The sequence below is a fragment of the Phoenix dactylifera genome, chromosome 2, assembly GCF_009389715.1.
Source record: "Phoenix dactylifera cultivar Barhee BC4 chromosome 2, palm_55x_up_171113_PBpolish2nd_filt_p, whole genome shotgun sequence".
In the NCBI taxonomy this organism is placed as follows: domain Eukaryota; kingdom Viridiplantae; phylum Streptophyta; class Magnoliopsida; order Arecales; family Arecaceae; genus Phoenix; species Phoenix dactylifera.
This window is the reverse complement of record NC_052393.1, coordinates 8,410,193-8,429,792: the sequence shown is the minus strand read 5'-3', so window position 1 is coordinate 8,429,792 and position 19,600 is coordinate 8,410,193. Positions and strand designations below refer to the sequence as shown.

Genomic DNA, 19,600 nt, shown 5'->3' with positions numbered 1-19,600 from the left:
TGTATCCATATAGAATGAAATATTATTCTACCAGTAACAAGGTTCAACAGCTAATCAATCCAAACGCAGAAGAAAGGCTTCTAGAATCACATCCTCGGTGATTCCTTGGTTCCATATGTCGATGATGCAAATCAGGACCTACCAAGCTGTTCGATACCTCATGGCCATAAATCCATCGAATAAGGCAATCACTTATCGTGATCTCCCAAGCGGACGCATGCCATAAGACTAAAATAATTATGATGAGCTATCTACTTAAATCTTAATGAACGGATTGTGATGTCGGAAGAGATTGATGGCCCCCAACCCAGCTGTATTGACAAAGACCGCCTTCAGGCACAAGAGGGAGCAAAGTGATGGTAGGCCCAAATCCACGTGAGGGTTGGAATGGATTCTGACGATAGATTTAAATATCAGATCTCCTTTCTCGACCTGCTTTCCACTTTCCAAACTAGCATTCAAAACCCACACCGCCAGACCCTAAAATCTTTTCTCGGTCAAAAATAAGGCTGAGACCTCAAAGTCTTTCCCATCGCATTCAAGCTGTTTTCTTGCCTTGCTGCTCCGTTGCAGTTACCTGGGCCAGCAGATTCCACGCCCTACTTTCCAACACCGTGGGCCGCTTTGGAAGGTGTCGACGCTTGGAAGCTTCAATCTGCCACGAGGAGGGAGTGACGCTTCGACACGACGCAAGGAAAAAAATGAGAGGGGGTAAATGATCACCAGGCACGAGCCCCTAACAGAGACCATGCAGTGAGCTCGAAATCCATGCCGACGGTCGACCGGAGACCAACTTGCAAACGTCTCTAATATGATTCAATATAAGACGCATGATTGGGATGTCCCCAGACACAAATGTAATCAAATTATCTAATAAGCATGGTTTGTATCTATGTACCAGCAATCTCTTTCTGCAAATAACGCATCAAAGAAATGCTCTAGTTGTCGAATGAGTTCAAGGTACACGACTTTCTCTGGCTAAGCTGACGGTTGAAACCACTATGGGGGAGAGAGAAAACTGGCAGCTTGATTGTAGAACATCTTTGATCCCAAGGCTGTCAGCAGAAAAAGTTAATCCTGTGAGCCACTTGAAACAGGCCAACTCCACAAATTTCTCCTTCTATGGCATTGGCTGCCGCCTCCTGCAATGCGAAGATGGGAAAAGTCCAGTAAGAAGCTACTAGATGCTAAGAGACTATAATGTTTAGCAGGCTCAAGCACATGTCATGGCTGAGATGAGTTGAAGAGAAAGAAAGGGCAATTGGGCCACATATATTTGCCGACTTGATGATGTGCCAGCAAGTGGTGGTTGATTTGATCAAAGCGAAACAGATAAAAAAAAATGATAAATTCCATGAATATTTAAAATGAAGTAAAACAAGGAGAGCCCTAAGGGATAGAGTCATGCTCTGCATGTTAGCATGTGAGACTGATGATCTGATCAAGTGTCTGGAGTCTGGATAGTGAGATAGAACATATGCAATGAATAAAGGCTCACTGTTTATGGGATGAAATCATGCATACAGACACCACACCAGGATAACTTATGCTGGATGGAAAGCAAACTCAAGTGGAAAGCCAGGTTCTAATTTTCTCATATTTAGAAGGATGCTAGTGCCACATCGGATTTTGTTGCCATCATTCATGTGATATCACAAGATATAATGAATTTGGGGGAAAAATCACTCTTGATGACCACAGATGCATGAAAATTTCAGCCATAAACTGGAATAGTTATGGGAGGTCAGGTTTACTGCTGTGCATGTTGCTTACAAATAAGGACACTCGCATAAAAAAATGTCGCAGATGTCAAAATGATGCACAGTTTGCATGACATTTATTAAGTTACACATTACCTCTTGGATCGGACACGATCCTCTTCATAGTCCATCATTCCTCCATGTTCAGAGAACATATCCTCGTGGCCTCGTAAGTCCATGTCTGCCTGCTTAAAGTGTTCAGCTTCTGCCACCAAGTAAGTAAGACACATCGACCAATATTGCCCATCTTTGATAAGCAGTTTTGTTACTCCGTAATTTTGCGTGCACTTTTACATGATTTTTATTAACCACATGAAACAAGCAAAATAATGATCCAAAAGCACACAAAGTTTTATGCGAATTTGGACTCAAGTACATTTCGGCAAGCAGCATGTACTGTATCTGTCAACGGCTTATAAGAAATATACATGTATTCAAATCATCAACTCACCTTCAGAGATTTTTTCACTTCTTCCACCTTGTCTTCAATTTCCTTGCAGTGTTTCTTGGTTGCCTCACTCATTGTATCAGCCCACTTGATTTTCTCTTGAATTAAATGAAGTAAATTATCTGAAGTGTCCAACCTGTAGGGTATTCGTCCACAGATGGAAGCAACATATCATAATTAATGAATTCTAGAACATGAAATAGCAACATGAAAAAAGCATGGCAAGTTCTGCTTGCACAAAGAAGTGAAACCAAGATAAACACAGAATTAGTTAGAAAATTAGAGAGAGGGAGAGAGACCCTGCATTTGTTCTTCCCAGTGGAATCAGAACCACCTGTTGCAAATGAGTCAAGATCTGAAGGATCGAGCAGTAGCATGTTGTGAAAACACTTCACAAACACAAAAGAATGTAACATTTCATTTGATTATAAATCGATAAGGTCTGGAATGCAAAAGGCCTAACATAAGCTGATTAGCTGAATGACAGTTCATTTGCAATAGTAGGCACTATAGCTCTTAAGACCAAATCAGCAGCTAGTGGATGTACTCGGTTATGGTGCACTCCATTAACCTAGTGAAAATTTTTTAGCGATGCAGAATAATCAAAGAGAACTAGAATTTCAACGGATATAGCGTTTTTAAGTTTTGAACAAAATGAAGGACACCTACTTTCCCTGTCTGAGAAGGAAAATGCAAGCGGCATCTATTTTCCACCGAGAGTGATTTGAAGAGGAATTTGGAGCAAGTCTTGTTCATACGCAAGTCCTCAATGAACACAATCAAGCTAAGGGATCCTCAACATTACCAAAAGAGGGAACTACTTTAATAGCCTTCTGAATAAGAAATCAAATTTCTATTCGAGTAAGGAAAAAAGAATTGTAATAATAGCAGACCATAACAAGCTATCATGGAAAAAGTGTATTACTATTCATCATAAACACACCAAACAAATAAAGAAGAGACAAGACATCCTTAACACATGGGAGAATGCAAAAGTCGGACTGAACAAACCCCTGAAGTTAACATTTCAAAATGGATTTGGATCTCACTTGCAACTATCAAAAATCTTGATTGTAGTTACATCTGAAGATTAACTTTTGATGAAAAAACCTACCCTACTAGAATTCTTTGGGATAAACTGACATAATCCCAACCATTATTCCACAGCTTAAGAAATTCTAATAAGACAAACTGAAGCCAGTCCACCCAAAAAAACACAAGAGTCTGATGTTAAACTCATGGATATCATGTTACAACACCTGAAAGCTAGGCTGCAATTGACACTAATTAATTGTCTATAGAAATCTACTAAAATTACCAACTATAAGTTTTAGCCAGCTGTAATAATAATCTGATAACTATAGAATCCTAATTAGCACAAATTCAGCAAAAGATCCTAAATAAGCCAAACTTCTAGCCAACAATTTCAGTCACAGAACTAGGCCCCGTACCAGTAGCTTATTGATAATAGGTCCAGGTCAGCATGGCACACTACTATACCAACAATACACTGCTGGAGGCGAAGTAACAGATGTACCATACATTGGTATGAGAACCATACGAAGCCCTTGTATCGCAATGCTACCTTATCAGATTGGTAAGATATGCCTGGCGGTAAAGGTTGGTATAGAAAACCTTCCTTCTAACCCTATATCAGTTTCCTGTAGTTTGTTGATGCACACCATGATCACTTTCTACTCTACTTCGAATGTATCAGTAATTGATGATGTGTTTTAAGTGAAACATGCCTCCACCTATAATGGAATTCCATATTATAAGAGAATTTTCTTTTTTATTAATTAAAGAGTAGCTTGCAATAGTAGATGGCTCTGATCCTTCTTGCTCATAGATTTATTGGTTTAAACTGTATGAATGCAATACATCAGTTTTATACATTAACTGATGCATGCCAATCTATGCCTATCAGAATGAACCTTGGATTTTGTAATGAGATCTGGCAAGTGATTGGCATGTGACTAACAAGGTACATTATGATACCATGCCATGACAGAATGTAACCACCATAGATGTGGCAAGTGATAATTTAAAACATTTCATTTGCCTCTAAAGAAGCAAGTTGTATTAATGTCAAGATTGTTTCTTTTTCTTTCAAGATAGTGTTTGCATCTTTCAGCCATTTTGTATCTTTCTTTATCTTCATTCATGAAGGAGAACATTAGACATGGTTAACTTCATTAATGACCATCTTTTCTACCTACATACCTTCTTTTTCAACATCCTCGAGATATTAAACATTATTACAGGGTTGACAAAGAGTTTAAGCTTGCACATCGACCTGATCTTGACTTTCTAATGAAGATTGAACTAAAGCAGCTTGAAAAAGGTTATGCTTGAGCTCAAAAGTGGTGGCTTGTAGCCTTTTCAATCACCAAATGAACGAGGCAAGGTTAAGACATCATGATTTTTGGGAGTCAAACCTTGTTGACAATGTGTTATTTTCTCATGCAAGCATTTAACACATGTTCTAGATGACATTCACTGGTCCATCTTGATACAAAACCTACATTTGAATACTCAAGATAAGACATGGATTTGAGTATCACCTATTCTATTATGCCAAATTTTCTGCTTATATTCATGGTCCAAAGCCATATTAAAGGTAATAACTATTATGAAACCTTAAAGATCAATCCTAGGGACCCTTTTAAAAAAAAGGAACTAGGAAGAAATGCATAGATGGCTCCTCCAATGACTATCCAATTTGAAATCCACTACAAAAGACTAGTAATCACAGAAAAGATTTTGTTTTAAGCATCCTTGATTTTCAGAAATCAAGTCCCTTCTTAAGCGATATCCTGTGAACCCACACCTTCGCATCCTAATACAACATTCAAGTATCTACTGTGCCAAACAAGCAAAAGTCTTTTTTTGTTTTCTAATCATCCTTTTTGGGCAATCAAGTCCACTCTCAAGCAATACCCCGTAAACTCACACTTCATATGTGCTTGCACGATAACTTTTATATTTTACTGTTGAAACAAGCAAAGAGTGTTTGCTTTAATCCTCCTTTATTATGCAATCAAGTCCCTTCTTAAGCAATATCCCTTGAACTTGCACTTCACATCCTAATTCCCCTTTCGAGTATGCGCTTACACTAACTTTTCTATTTTACTGTGTCAAACAAGTAACAAAAAAACTGAAAGTTAGATCACAACATCATAATCGTATAATTTAGTTCTTGCATTATATTTGATCCTATTACCCTAGCTTCCTATCCATAAAGTTAAACTGCCTTCATTATCAATCAAAAACCTTAAGATTGGTTTATAAAGATGGGATATTTTGCTAGCTTTTTCAAAAGTAAGTCCATTTAATTTTACAATATATTTCTTTAAAATCTAAGATGAAGTTGTTCAAAGATATTTCCTTCGTTGGGTCCAAATCAATTGCAGAAACGTAAAACTTGTTCAACTAGTTATCTAAAATTGTGGATAAGTTTATACAAACTAAGAAAGATGTATTATATGTTTATATCAGATTTTCATATAAAATGAAATCTTCAAATGAGGGAGAACATGTTGAAAACATTAAAGAAATAGTTTGATAATTATTTTATACTGAAATGAATAAGTAAGGTTGAAATGCAGGGTTCTTGGACATCTTTAATATGTATACTGGCAAGATGATGTATTTCATAAAACCCAAGGAATCTATTTTTCTGAAACTATCAACATTCTTAAAATATTCTATATAGAAAAGGGATTTCTAAACATTGACACGACTAAATATATTTGGTCTATAAAAATCACAGCAAATAAAAGGATTTCCATACACTGATAAATAGACTTTTCAAACTTAAGTTAACTGGCACTGTGTAACTTTATTTTTAAGATATCAGTTGTGAAACACAATCTGGGACTTCAAAGAATATTTTTTCTTGAAGAGTTTGATAGAGGTGGTGTAGTACTCATTTATTTTTTAGTTCCTTTTATACTTTATTGGTGGGGTTTGTGCTTAGCGCTCTCAAGTAAATGACGCTTATGGAAAGAAGGTTAAAGAGGATTAAATGAGTAAAAATTACATCATAGTGGGATAATACAGCTTTTAGCTTGGATATCTACCTCGAGGAGAACTTCTTATCAATGCATGCACAAAACACAGCTTCACAGAATAGATTTAAAATCATTTTTCTGAAATGCAGGGTTCTTGGACATCTTTAATATGTATACTGGCAAGATGATGTATTTCATAAAACCCAAGGAATCTATTTTTCTGAAACTATCAACATTCCTAAAATATTCTATATAGAAAAGGGATTTCTAAACATTGACACGACTAAATATATTTGGTCTATAAAAATCACAGCAAATAAAAGTATTTGGTGAAAGTAATGCATGTATTTGGTTGGATGCACATGCAACATGGTCATTATATTTGATTCCAAAACATGGTCCCAACTAATTGTTTCAAGTACAATAAATTGGGATTTGATGCTACTGTTTTTGATTCACAATTTTATTGTTCCAATTATTCTCATTTTTTTGCTACTAAACCTTTCAAGTCACCTTTGTAGCATTTTTTTCATCACTCTGTTGAAAAATCAGATCAATCATCTCTACTAACCTTCCACACTTCTATTTCTTTTGCAATCCAAGTAGGCTTTGTTGCTAAATAATAACGATCAATGCAAACGTTGGAACAAATACTATTGGAAGATTATCAACGGACAGCCGGATATAGACACTGAAGTTTTCTACAGTAACATCATAAAGCAAGGTACAACTAACACTATTCTAGGCAGTTTGATCTCCTAATTACTATAAGCAAATTATCAAATTTGACTTTAAATGTGAAAACCATAGTTAAATCAGTTACATATGAAAGTGTCAATAAAAGTTTGATGGTTAAGATCATCTATACAATATAAAAGTGTCGATAATTTCTGTCCAGAGGTGATCTGGACCCTAAAATCTAAACGAACAAATCCTATCCATCTGAAGTCTCATAAACAAATTCTAAAACCACATTTTCATGTCCCGATCTGATAAAGATTTCAAACGGTTTCCCGATCCTTATAAGGCTCTAAAAATTTCACAGCTTTGATCTGATATAGATCTCGGAAATCTTTGCAGTCCTATAAAGGGTTTAAAATCTCTGCATCAGGTAGCAGATCATTGATGGAGGATCTCATAGCCACCATTCCTGATATTGATCCCAGAAAGTTTCCCAAACGTGTGAAAGCTTTAAAATCTCTGCATAAATCTGATAGCTGATTGCTGGTGGACGATCTCATGGCCACTGCATATGAGTCAAACAAGCCATTGCATATGAGTCAAACACTAAACTCCTCTTTATCATCTGTTTTTCTCCTAATTTAGCCATCAAGTTTACATTTGCAGTTCTGGATATATTCCTCTTTTGTTTGTTTTTTTCAAGCTCTTTTACTTCCCTTTTTATAATTTTTTTATGAATCTGATAGCTATTAGTCTTGATGGATGGATAGGAGATTTTAGCGAGGCAATGATCCTTTCTCCACATGATCAATTATGATTATGCTTGCATTTTCCATTTTTTTGGTTCTCTGTTTGAAGAAAAATCAAGCCAGAGATTCTGATCCTTATCCACCACCATCAAGCTTGAATGCTAAAGGCGTATGACAGACTAGAATGGGGCTTCCTGGAGAAAGTGCTCAGTCTCTATGGATTCAACCAGACATGGAGAAACTGGATCTGGCAATGTATATCCACTGCCCGTTTATCACTTCTAGTTAAAGAGGCCAGCCGAAGGGTAGCCAGCTCTCGAGGTCTGCGCCAAGGTGATGCGCGGGCGCACTCACTCTAACGGCGTACCTTTCGCATGATGGGTCAGCGAGGAAATGGGAACAGCGGCTTAAGCCATTAGGTGTAGGCGCTTTCCAGAGGTGGAAGATTCTAGTTCTTCCTATTTGACCCGAAACCGATCGATCTAGCCATGAGCAGGTTGAAGAGAGCTCTAACAGGCCTTGGAGGACCGAACCCACGTATGTGGCAAAATACGGGGATGACTTGTGGCTAGGGGTGAAAGGCCAACCAAGATCGGATATAGCTGGTTTTCCGCGAAATCTATTTCAGTAGAGCGTATGATGTCGATGGCCCGAGGTAGAGCACTCAATGGGCTAGGGTTGCCCCCATTTCGCTTTACCAACCCCAGGGAAACTCCGAATACAGGCCGTCATCGTTTGTACAGACAGACTTCTTGGGTGCTAAGATCCAAAGTCGAGAGGGAAACAGCCCAGATCGTACGCTAAGGTCCCTAAGCAATCACTTAGTGGAAAAGGAAGTGAAAGGCTTTCTCGGGGAGAAAGCTGGTTGGGGAACTGCTAAACGACCTAAAAGAGGAGACTGACTCTGACCTTTCATGTTAGGAATTTTTAAACACTCTCTTTTTCTTACCTTTTAATAAAAATTTCTAGCGATGATTGTCAATAGTTTAAGAGAATGTGTTTGATGAGTAGCTAATATTGTGAGATTCACAGAATTCAGGAACAGGATTTCCTATGATATAGTCATGGGTAAAGGATTGGAAGGTAAAACTTATAAAATACCAGTAGGTCCAGTACCTTGATATTGAGCATTATCTTTTTGGTGCAACGACTCATCTGAAGTTTGTACAAGTAGCTTTATGATCATCTTAGCCAAGCACATTAGATCCCATAATTCATACTTTCTAACATGGAACTGAGAATCTATCTTCTCTACAATCTTTGTTGTGAATTTTTGACCCCTTCAATCCCCACTTTCTGTCCAGATTGAACTCCAACTTGGTCTCTTTCCTTCATAGATAAACTATGCACCATAAATAGCTCCTAAAGTATCTAGTAAGATGAAGAATTTCACATCTTATTAATTCACCAAAGTTAGAACCAGATCTTAGTTTGATATCCAAATCACAGCATTCTAACTACTTTTGAGAGAGTGGTCAACTATCATGATCCTATTAAAGAAACTTGCAACACCCAACTACAGCTTGATGCATTGGGATGGGTCGTCAAAGCTAAAGTTTTTGTAGTTTCGTAAGCCTATTGCCATAGTATCCCCAAACTGCAGATTTTGAAAGGGTATCTTATAATAATTTTTTGTATATATAGTTATATCTAATGATATATACCATAAAGTATTCTTTAATCAATACAATAATGTCTTAGATGAAATTTTTAATATAACAACTATGCAAATTATTTTGCTTTTTTTTGTGTGAAAGATAAATTGTTTTGCTGTTAGATGGTGATAATATTGCATACAGATGGTTAAACATAATTTATAGATTAATTAATGGTCACTTGAGCATTCTTTTTGTTGTTCTGTGTGTTTAACAAGTCCTGTATTTTTCTTTCAATAAATTCTGAGTAAAACAAGAATCAAGAAAAAAACCAAAATAGTTATCAATTATTATCAATAATAAAGACATATTTATTGTACTCTAAACTTTCTCCATGATAGTGCATATTTTCATGAAATTATTATAGAAAAGAAAAGAGTACTAAGTTCCCTATCAAACACATGCTTGGCAATTTCTTCACATGGATATATTGCATTTGTGAAGCTATCTCATCCAAAGGAATGGACATGGACAAATATGACCCAACTCAAGCATGACATGATTTCTATGGAAATAATCTTTAGGTATGCACAATTCAAAGGAAATGCATAAACATTTATATACAGTTAGGTGTATTTTATAAAAATAAATTCATAAAATATTTAGCAATACATTTTAATATTTTCAAATAAGTAAATAAATCAATAGAAGAAAGAAAGAAAAGCCATGACCTTGGTCTGGGATCAAGGCGTGTAATCATCATCCTAAGGTAATAATTATCTCCTTTTGTGTAGGAGATGTAGCAGTTGATAATCCCAAGGTACAACCCAAAAAGTGGTTTAGGAGGTAGAGAGGCATTTCATTCACAAGACATAGAGTGACTGTTTTTGAGATAGGCAAATCAAACACAGAACCTCCAATTGCCAAACAAAGGTGTAAGACCACTAGGACAAGCCCCAGTTCACAAAAATAAATAAATCACTTTTAAATAACACCATCTATACCATCTAAGAGATAGCATTTCTTGAGTCTTCTTTTTGATTGATGATTGTAGAATAAATGTATTATCTATGTCATTTAACATATCCCTTCGTGCCACTTGATGATAATCAAATACAAATGTCATGAGTCAATGTCCACTAAATGAATCATTCCTCTTAATTAGAAAATCTTATGTACATTTGCACTTTGAATTTTCTATAAATCAGGTTTTAGGAAACTTCAATAGTTTGTACCACAAAGAATCCATTGATTATAAAGTGAGGTATATTGGTTTTAGAATTATTTTTACTGATATTAGCACACATGAGCACGCAGATCCTACACACCCTTTTTTAAGTATTCAAGAGCTTACATACTGTCTTTGAAAATATGTTTTACACTTTTCATCTTAATGTGCATTGGCACCTATATTTTTACCAGGCCCAAAACATGGTAATGGTTTTACTAAATGTGTGCACGTAAATGTATCGTATTAAATTTGTATTAATATACAAACATTTACACATATTCCATAATCGATTGAAAAGTTATAAAATACTTTTCCCACATTCTAATATTCTAAACTTTAAAGTTATATAATTAGGTTCTCTAACTTTACATATTCTGCATCATTTTAGGTTTCTGAACCCTTAGATTTATCAATGGAGACATTTGCATTCTTAACAATATGAAAATATTTATTGATCTCCAAATTTAAGAGTGGATGGTTGATTATCAATAAAAATGGTCCCTCAAACATGTGCATTTGCATGTACATATTTACTAGTTTTAAATAGAGGCGTATTCAATGAATTCCCCAATTTAAAGCTACATTTCAAACAGTCCATCTTGTTGCTAAGACATGTCAATAGATGTTCCCCACTTAGCATGTAACTAAGAACTGATACTTAAAGAGCCATCCTGATAAGCTGACATGACAGCATGGGAAAACATATTACTAATGAAACATGATGACAAACTGAGGCCACAGGAAACATGACACATTGTACAATGTACAAGAAAAAGAAAAATTACCAGTTTGCTAATGTTTGTATCATGTTGTTCAGTTGTTCAGGTCTAAGATCCCTCCCAGCAGCAAATTGGACCTGCACCACAAATCAAAATGAAAGATGTATTACTATTTGTGCATTAAGAAAACGAAAAAGAAAAAGAACAGAAGAAATTAATCAACAAGTCTGCAGCAAGTCATTCAAACCTCAAAGCACCTGCGCAACTGATCCAGTTTTCCTCTAACAATACCCTGTGAGAACCACAAAAACATGACCAAAAGCCCATTACTTCAACATACATTTCTACCATAAACAAGTAGAAAATAAGAGTGTAAAACACTAAAAAATACCAAACTAATTTATGAACCAGAAGAAAATCAATACAGGGAAATCATAATTCCCAACTATATGCTCATAATTAGTGCCCACTGAGTTGGATTTCAGCAGAAGACTTTACGTTGAAGAATATTATTCCACAAACACCGAAGCTTTCTCGATGATAAGGTATTTGCATTTTCTTTTAGAATAATATGAAACTATGTTAAACATGAGGTGTAACTCATATTTATACATAACCATAACCATCAAACCTAGTCCCAAGTACTTGCAGTCTGCTGTATGAATTCCCATTGACCTATAATTCAAAACTAGAGCTACCTCCAATGTTATTCAAGCTTTTCCACATCCTACAACACAACCTCCATCTTTGTTACCTCAAGTTTTCCTCTCTTGTTCCTACATTCTCCAACAAAAGTCAGTACTCCTGCTTGCGGGAGCACCTCAGATCTTTTTCTGCATACCCACCTTCTCAATCGATTCTCCACCAATTTGTCCTTAGTTGGTGCAACTCCTACAACTCCCCTAATATACTCATTCTCATTTTAGCCTTTCTAGTTTTACCATATATCCATTTCAACAGTTTTTATTCATGGTACATTCAGTTTGTTTTCTAGGGCCCTCCTTTTGTCCAATATTTTGAGCCATAACATATTGCAAGTTTGTTGCTGCTTTAATAGATTTTCCCTTAAATTACCAAGATATGCGCCAATCACATAATACCTCAACAAAACCTCTTCACTTCATGTAACCAATTTTGTCTCTATCATATGTCTTCACTTATCTCTCCATGAATTTAGATCCTAGATTACAAAGCTGATCACTCTGTGCTTGTTTTCTTAAAGGAAATGTATGTCTGTGGTATGGAAAGGAAACATTGATCGCTCATAAAGAACAATGTTAAAGGAAAAAGGGTCAAACACATATAGTAGAGCAAGGAACATATATATGTACATGGCTTGTGACTGCAAGCCATTTTTTAAATAAATAAAGAAGAAAAGCAACCTGGAAAAATGCTTACCGCATACATGCACTCATTGATGAGAAAGTCTTCAAGTTCCCTTACATTGGAAACATCTAGTTCTTGCATAAGTTGATTGTAAGGCAATACCTGATAATCACCATTGTGAACGGCTATTAGCAATATGCAATGCAATTCAGATTAAGAGTTCCCACGTGAAATGGTTCAGAAATTGGCCCAAAGACCAACACTGAGAAAGTATTAGGCACATCATAAATTCAAGTAACTAATATAACTTATATGAGATTAAAGATTAAAACATTAGCCAGTCACAAAAGGAGCAGTTGTCATTTGTTACTAAATAATTATCCATTACAATGAAATTTATGCATGCCAGGCTATAGATCACGTAATTCCTTCGGTTCAATGGATTTTCCTTCCCTTTGCCACATTTCACTCAAAGAGTTGAAGGGAGATAATGCATCAAGCCATTCGTAAGCGCCAACTTGATCCTCTTCTCCAGGCATCCCAGATCAGGGAAACCTAGGAAAGCCACTAACTCAAAATCGGAAATGATCTATAAATTAGAAGATCCTTTCAATTGGCAAGAATCCCTTATTTAAACGAAAATAGCTATTGTGAAATCATATTAATATTTAACAATACATTATGTACCTTGCTGAAAGACCGATCCTTGTTTACCAACCACATATTGTCTAATAATAAAATTCTCCCTCGTTACATTCCTCAAAAAATCCAATTCGTCCTCATTCTTCCCCCAACCAACAAAGAGATCTTGTAGCTCACCATATGCATTCAATGGCCCCTATCAAAACCTAGATATTGATTATGGTTCACATCTTTCATTGTTCACATACCACCTGTGGAATGGTACATTTCTCATAGTTGACACTACCACCACATTATCTCAGATACTTATAATTCCAGCCAGATCATTCCATTTAAAACTTAGAGTTTAATTCCCTTTCTTTCATTCCTTCAATCATTGATAAGAACTAATAACCCAAGTTCCCGTTACATTAATCATTTTGACTAACTGTTTTTACATAGATGATAAGTAAAAAAGCAATAAGAACTAGAATGAACAATAGAAAAAAAAAAGCTAGAATATTGGCTTCCATAATCTCATTCAAATTCTTTACTAAAGCTACAACCATGAGCATTGCAATAAAATATTAGCACATATTTGACAAGCTACAACCTAGGCTCATGCATTAGCATGACTAACGGAAACTGATATAACTAATATGAAATCAAACTTTTGAATACATGCTGCCAATAGAAAGAGTTCTTATTTTTTTCACCAAGTAACTATTAATTACAGTGAAATTTATAAAAGCATTCCAATTTACAAATAGAGTTTAAATTGTTTATTTGGGCTCCAAACCTTGCAATGAAATTTTGGTTCCTATTTGGAATGCAACAGCTTCATGCATTTGGAATGCATTTTGTTTCATAGTTCATCTACATGTATGGTAAAAATCAGAATCTTTCAGTGGTGTTTGGATGCTGGAAGAATATTTTCCCAATGAGGCTTCCCTTGGAGATAGAGTTAGACAACTAGTCCATTGTTTTAGGATAATTAAGCCGATTTAAAAGGTGATCTATCTTATGATTTGAAGTGTGGATCAAAATTTCTGAAATTGGGAAAAACTCTCCCACCAGCACTCTCTCTCTTCCCCACTAAACTTTAACTTGCCTCCACCACATATATTAAAATCCGGTGGATACCTTACCAGGCATCCAATCAACCCCTTAGTCTATAGGATCTATCCCTTCTAACCTAGGGTCTATAAACCGTTTTTCCAAATAACTCCTTCGATGTGCTTGAAAAAAAAAAGGACCTTTACCTAAAAAAAGAACCAACTTAAATATTGCACTGAACACTGAAAAAAATAAACCATTTGCCTCACATATGTATTTAATTTTCCAAAATAGATAACAGAGGCGTATTTTCAATTCCAAGTTTCAAAGTACATACAGCAAAAAAAAAGCACAATCATTTTTGCAACTCCTATAAACCTTGCACACTAACATTAAAGTGTACACAGTAACATTTCAAAAATCCAAGAATAGTAGCAAGGTTATCTAACTCTTATTAGCTGACACAGACAAATTTTGAAAGTATCGGCTGTTCCAGAACTGTATGTTAACAATAAACAAAGATACTGTTCCTGATTCTTTAAAAAGCATCAAATAATTAATAACATCATAGTTAAACATGGGGAAAAAATTGACCAACAACATAAACCTAACAAATGAGGTTCTAACAAAAAATAAGCTTATTCCATAATTCTGCAATATTGGTGCTGCATACAGTTCCATATTTGGAGTCACATGCCAGTAAGGTGTACAAGAATCTAAGAAGAAAGGCACTTTAAAGCTGGTAAAATACAATATACAGAATGAATACACACATGTAAATACCTTGTTTGTCTCAGCCAGAGTCAGCACGCTGAGCTGCTTTAGCTTTCGGACTTGATCAGGAGATAGTGCCGGAAGAGAGGCATTACCTGTAATTGGTGCAAGTTTCTAAGAAATTTCAGGAATGTTCTTCTAAATCATAGCAAAATTGGCATCTCTTTATCATCATTATCATCATACAATTTACTAACTTTTATCTCGAAAAAGTTCTGCTGGATACCAGACAATATAAATGATCATCAACAAATGAGAGCTCGGTAGTCTGTCAAAAACTTGCAAAACATAATGCTATAATTAAAACAGTGAAATAATCTATAAAATAGGCGAGAAGAGATTATCTATGTCAATATGATAAAGCTCTTAGACAGAAGCTATAAAGATAGCACAACAAGAAAGAAAGGACACTTTTTCCTAATCAGTAAAGTAAGGTATTGCAACGTTAAAACAAAAGGAAGAACATCTCCCCTATCAGGGTAACATTCTATTAAATGGTTAGCAATTAAACATGCATAAATCACCCAAAACAAGGCAGCTAGAAGTCCAGCAAATTAGCAGATCAACTTATTAAAGGCTCATTAACTCCTTTGAAAAGTTGATTGAAAAGCCTCATCATTGCATCTTCATAAACTTCCTACCTGGAAAGCTAGGATCCTCAAGTATCATACCATCTTTTTATAAATAATAAGTATAAATAATAATAATAATAATAATAATAATAATAAATCGATAACCATTATTACTTGGAAACAAATCAAGCAGTGAAACAGTCCTCCGTGAACCCTAGACAAGCAATGCAACACTCACATCTGGGAAACGGGGAGGAAGAAAAAAAGAACAAAGAACTGAATTCTTACTTTTGTAATCGCTCCATGTGCCATATGCAAACAGTCGGAGCACATCGAGAGATGACGAATACTGGGTCCCCTCAAGCTGAATCCCAAACAAAGTTAGTGATACAAAGAAGTAGCAAAACTGAGACAACCTCTCTCCTTGAATCCAACAGAAAGAAATAACCAACAGCAGATGCGCATCAAAAGAAAGCAAATAAGCATCACAAGAAACATACCAAGAAACACAGATAATTAAAGAGGAGAGGGTTTTGGACCTTGCCGAGGTTCGGGACGGAGAGGATCTCGGAGAAGGCGAAGAGGGAGGGATGAGAGGTGACCTCGAGGACGAGACCGGCGAGGGCGGGTCCGTCCAGGACGGCGGCTTGCTTCACGAAGAGATCGATGAGCTCCGCGTGCTTGCGCTCGATGTCCATCGCTCCCCCCTCGAGCGCTCTCCCCCTTATATTTATATGTTTGTATACGTTAATTTAGGTGGAAGGAGGAATTGGAGCCATAAACAAAACTTAGAGGACGGAGGGAATTGGGATCGACCTTGGTGGGAGTGGAGTTTTTCCTTTGCTTTTCCCCTTCTTGGGTTTCGCCTTCTCGATGGGTTTGGCTTTCTTCTTCCAGGTGAAAGCGGCCGAGCAAACGGGGGTTATAGCGTTACATAAGGCGAGAGTCGGGTTTAAACCACGTTAGAGAACTTAATCCACCGTTTTATGGATCAATAGTTTCTTTAAAGCTTGTCTGATTGTTTGGGGGAAAATAAATTTTATCGTCTTGTAAAAAAATTAACATCAAAAAAAATTATTATATCGCATTAAAGATATTTTTATATAAAAATATTTCTAAATTTCTAATAATATCTTTGAATAAATAGTTCGAGTAATAACATTTTTTTTCTCATTACATTTGTTAACCATTTATAGCCCTCTTATATAAACATTATCAAGATTACCTATTTCAAATATTAAAATATATTTACATAAGTTAATAATTTTTTTAAAATTAATCATATATTAAAATATATTTTTAGTATAAATAAATTTTGGTATATAAATAAATATATTAAGTATCAATAAATATAACATAGGATTTAGTAATAATTAATAAATATTTTGTTGATTATTTTATTAATAAATATATTATTATTTATAAATATTATTAATTAATATATTGATATATTTATAATATATTAATATATTATTAATATAAAATTAATATAATTAATATAATATTGATATAATATAAGTGAGGGCATTTTCGCCGAGCAATAAGATTTTTAGATTACCTCCGCTCATTAATTTAGAAAACAAATACCACCTCTTATGGTATTTATTTTATCTTTTCTTTCAAAAAAATAGACATAGGACTTATGATTTATTTTTTTCATCTCTTAAATTCACTTTTCGTACCAAACATGATAATCTAACATAGGATTTATTTTTCCAAACTAAATTACTTCCAACCAAATGGGCCCTAAGAGTAATTCGAATGGCTCACTTGATCTTAACCAAGTTAACCAATTCTTAAATAAGTTGAGTTGCATCCGCATGGCCTGGCCCAATTAGTAAACATATCAAAACAAATTAGACAAGCTAGAATTTTAAAATTGAACCCTACTCGTTTAACAAAATGGGTTAGATCGGGTTGACCCATTTACAGCCTAGACCTATTTACACCAAATCCAAACATACTTCGTCTTGGATCATCTATGGATTTCCTTGGAAACCCAAACATACTTCATCTTGGATCATCTATGGATTTCGTTGGCAGTCGAGACATGAATTGCTGCTCCCACTGGGAATCAATCGGCAAAATGCCCACTGCTATGATTGGCAACAAATTTGCCATCCAGTTTGTTAGTTGATTGCCTTCATGAGAGATTTGACTGCCATGGAAACTCAGCTAAGATGAAAGATGCCAGATGTTAATAAGTAGCAACTAAAGGTCAGCATTTATGTTGAGACATCTATTAAACAAGGAGATAATTATCAATAAATCACATTTTAGCCAAACCTTGATAGCTTGCAAAGAAGTAGGGACCTGATGAAGCCCATCTCGTACTTTTTCTAGGTTAGCAAGAGGTACATTTTTTTCAAACTCTTTAGATGAAGCTTTTTTTTCCTTCCTTGTCTTCCCTTTCCAAATTAGGGAAGCCCAAAAATCCTCTGTCATCATAAGCATGGACATGGAGACTTGTACCAACATATGAGATTTTACCAATCTAGTGAATCAGTGACATCCATCAATAGTCACTTACGACCATGGCAGAGTTTTTTGTTTTTTTCTTTTTGAAACAAGGCTGGTTAAATTTTCATCTTTTTTTATTGGACGAGAACATTAAAATTTGTATCAATATAGAAACATTACCAACTAAATCATTCGACACCCTCTCGCTAGGCTAGTTTTTTCACTCTTTCAAACTTATATTGGCCTGATAATTCTATCCCAAGCTTAAAAAGCCATAACACCTTGTTCATTGAATCTTACAATCATGTACACTTTGCTTGTTGAATGAAATGCATTGCTTGATATAAAGAAGAAGTTAATAGATTACAATTCCTTGCATGCATTTTCACTAACGTAATAATACTTTTCCAACCTTTTCATTTACTTAGAGGAAGAGTAATTTATCTATACAATGTACAAAAAAAAAGATAGTTTTCAAATCAGGAAGTATTCTCTCTTAATTATGTCTCATCCTATTTATCTTGAAATATATGCTACTTACATCTCTAACATTTTTTGCCCATCAACTACCATTCTTTCCCTCTTTCTTTTTCATCTCCTTTGCAAAACTTCCAAATAAATGGGACTCGTCTCTTTCTCTAATCTGACTTCCAAACAGATCAAACTTCCGATTCAACACCATGACTCGCTCTCTCGCTTCTATTTTTCACCAAACATGCATTCCATGTGCTTGATTGTTGGTATATGAAAAAAAAGAAGATTTTTATTTGAAACTTATAGTTGCGGTTGAAATTTGGCCTGAGGGTGACCACGCCGGAGGAAGCCGAGAAGATGCCGGCCGGGACCGAGAAAGGGAGCCACCTCCTACGCTCCGGGGTACCTGCACAAAGCTTTGGCCGGAAATTTTGGCGAATGCCCTCCGATGGCTAAGTTAGCAGATTTTTTGGAAAGATTTTTTGAGTGCCTTTCATGACCTCTGTATTGCCTTTTATGGGTTTTTATAGCTTAAAATAGCTTACCGAGGGCCTTTTTCTACGCCCTTTTTATATGGTAAGGATCTCAGCCGTTACCTAAAATCTGGGGCTAAGCTGTGATCAGCTGTCATTAGCTGGAGACGGCGTGAATCACGGAGATCAATTCCATGTGCGAAGGATTCGGGAGATATCTTTCCAGATTTGTTGTGAGGATGCCCTGGTGGCTAAGGTATGGTCCATCCTTATCATGGAAGGAGATGGTCTTGGCCAGGTAGCGTGTGGCCAGGGCTCGCTTAAGGCATACAGTTTGAGCAGTCCTTGTGCACGGCATAGTGTTGGTTGGTGTGGCAGGACATGGCCCTTGACAACAAGCATGGCTGGGGCAGCAAGGCATGGTACTTGGTTAGCATGTCATGGTGTGGCCAGCAAGGAATGATTCATGGAAAGGGGTTGGCTAGACTGGAATGTTCGGCCACATGTGCTTGGCGAGGTCGGCTCAGCCTTCGGCGGGGGCTGAATGTCACGCCCCCGCCTCTGCGAGGCACGTGAGGCACCCAGTGCCCACGTGGGGGCCACATGAGGGGGGAACACGAGGCTCCCCTGCCAGATATTGTCCGGTTC

General features: G+C 36.0%; 1 protein-coding gene and 1 non-coding gene across 3 annotated transcripts; one reads left to right on the top strand and one right to left on the bottom strand.

Annotated features, from left to right (window-relative positions):
- Nucleotides 1-798: 798 nt before the first annotated feature.
- LOC103724192 (COP9 signalosome complex subunit 7-like) lies at nucleotides 799-16,479 on the bottom strand. Of its 2 annotated transcripts, none has more exons than XM_008815378.4 (10): nucleotides 16,362-16,479; nucleotides 16,085-16,268; nucleotides 15,834-15,909; nucleotides 14,983-15,068; nucleotides 12,595-12,684; nucleotides 11,444-11,488; nucleotides 11,263-11,333; nucleotides 2,212-2,344; nucleotides 1,857-1,965; nucleotides 799-1,142 (listed from the first exon to the last, which is right to left on the bottom strand). In XM_008815378.4, exons 2-9 carry the CDS (start codon nucleotides 16,241-16,243, stop codon nucleotides 1,891-1,893), a joined length of 735 nt encoding a protein of 244 aa, XP_008813600.1. In that variant the 5' UTR covers nucleotides 16,244-16,268; nucleotides 16,362-16,479; the 3' UTR covers nucleotides 799-1,142; nucleotides 1,857-1,890. The 2 variants fall into 2 exon arrangements, with proteins under 2 accessions (XP_008813600.1, XP_008813599.1); XM_008815377.4 differs by having other exon boundaries at nucleotides 1,857-1,945; nucleotides 16,362-16,478.
- On the top strand, nucleotides 7,681-7,788 carry LOC113461080. Its single transcript, XR_003383093.1, has one exon. It is a non-coding gene; the product is annotated as a small nucleolar RNA Z103 (small nucleolar RNA).
- Nucleotides 16,480-19,600: the final 3,121 nt, after the last annotated feature.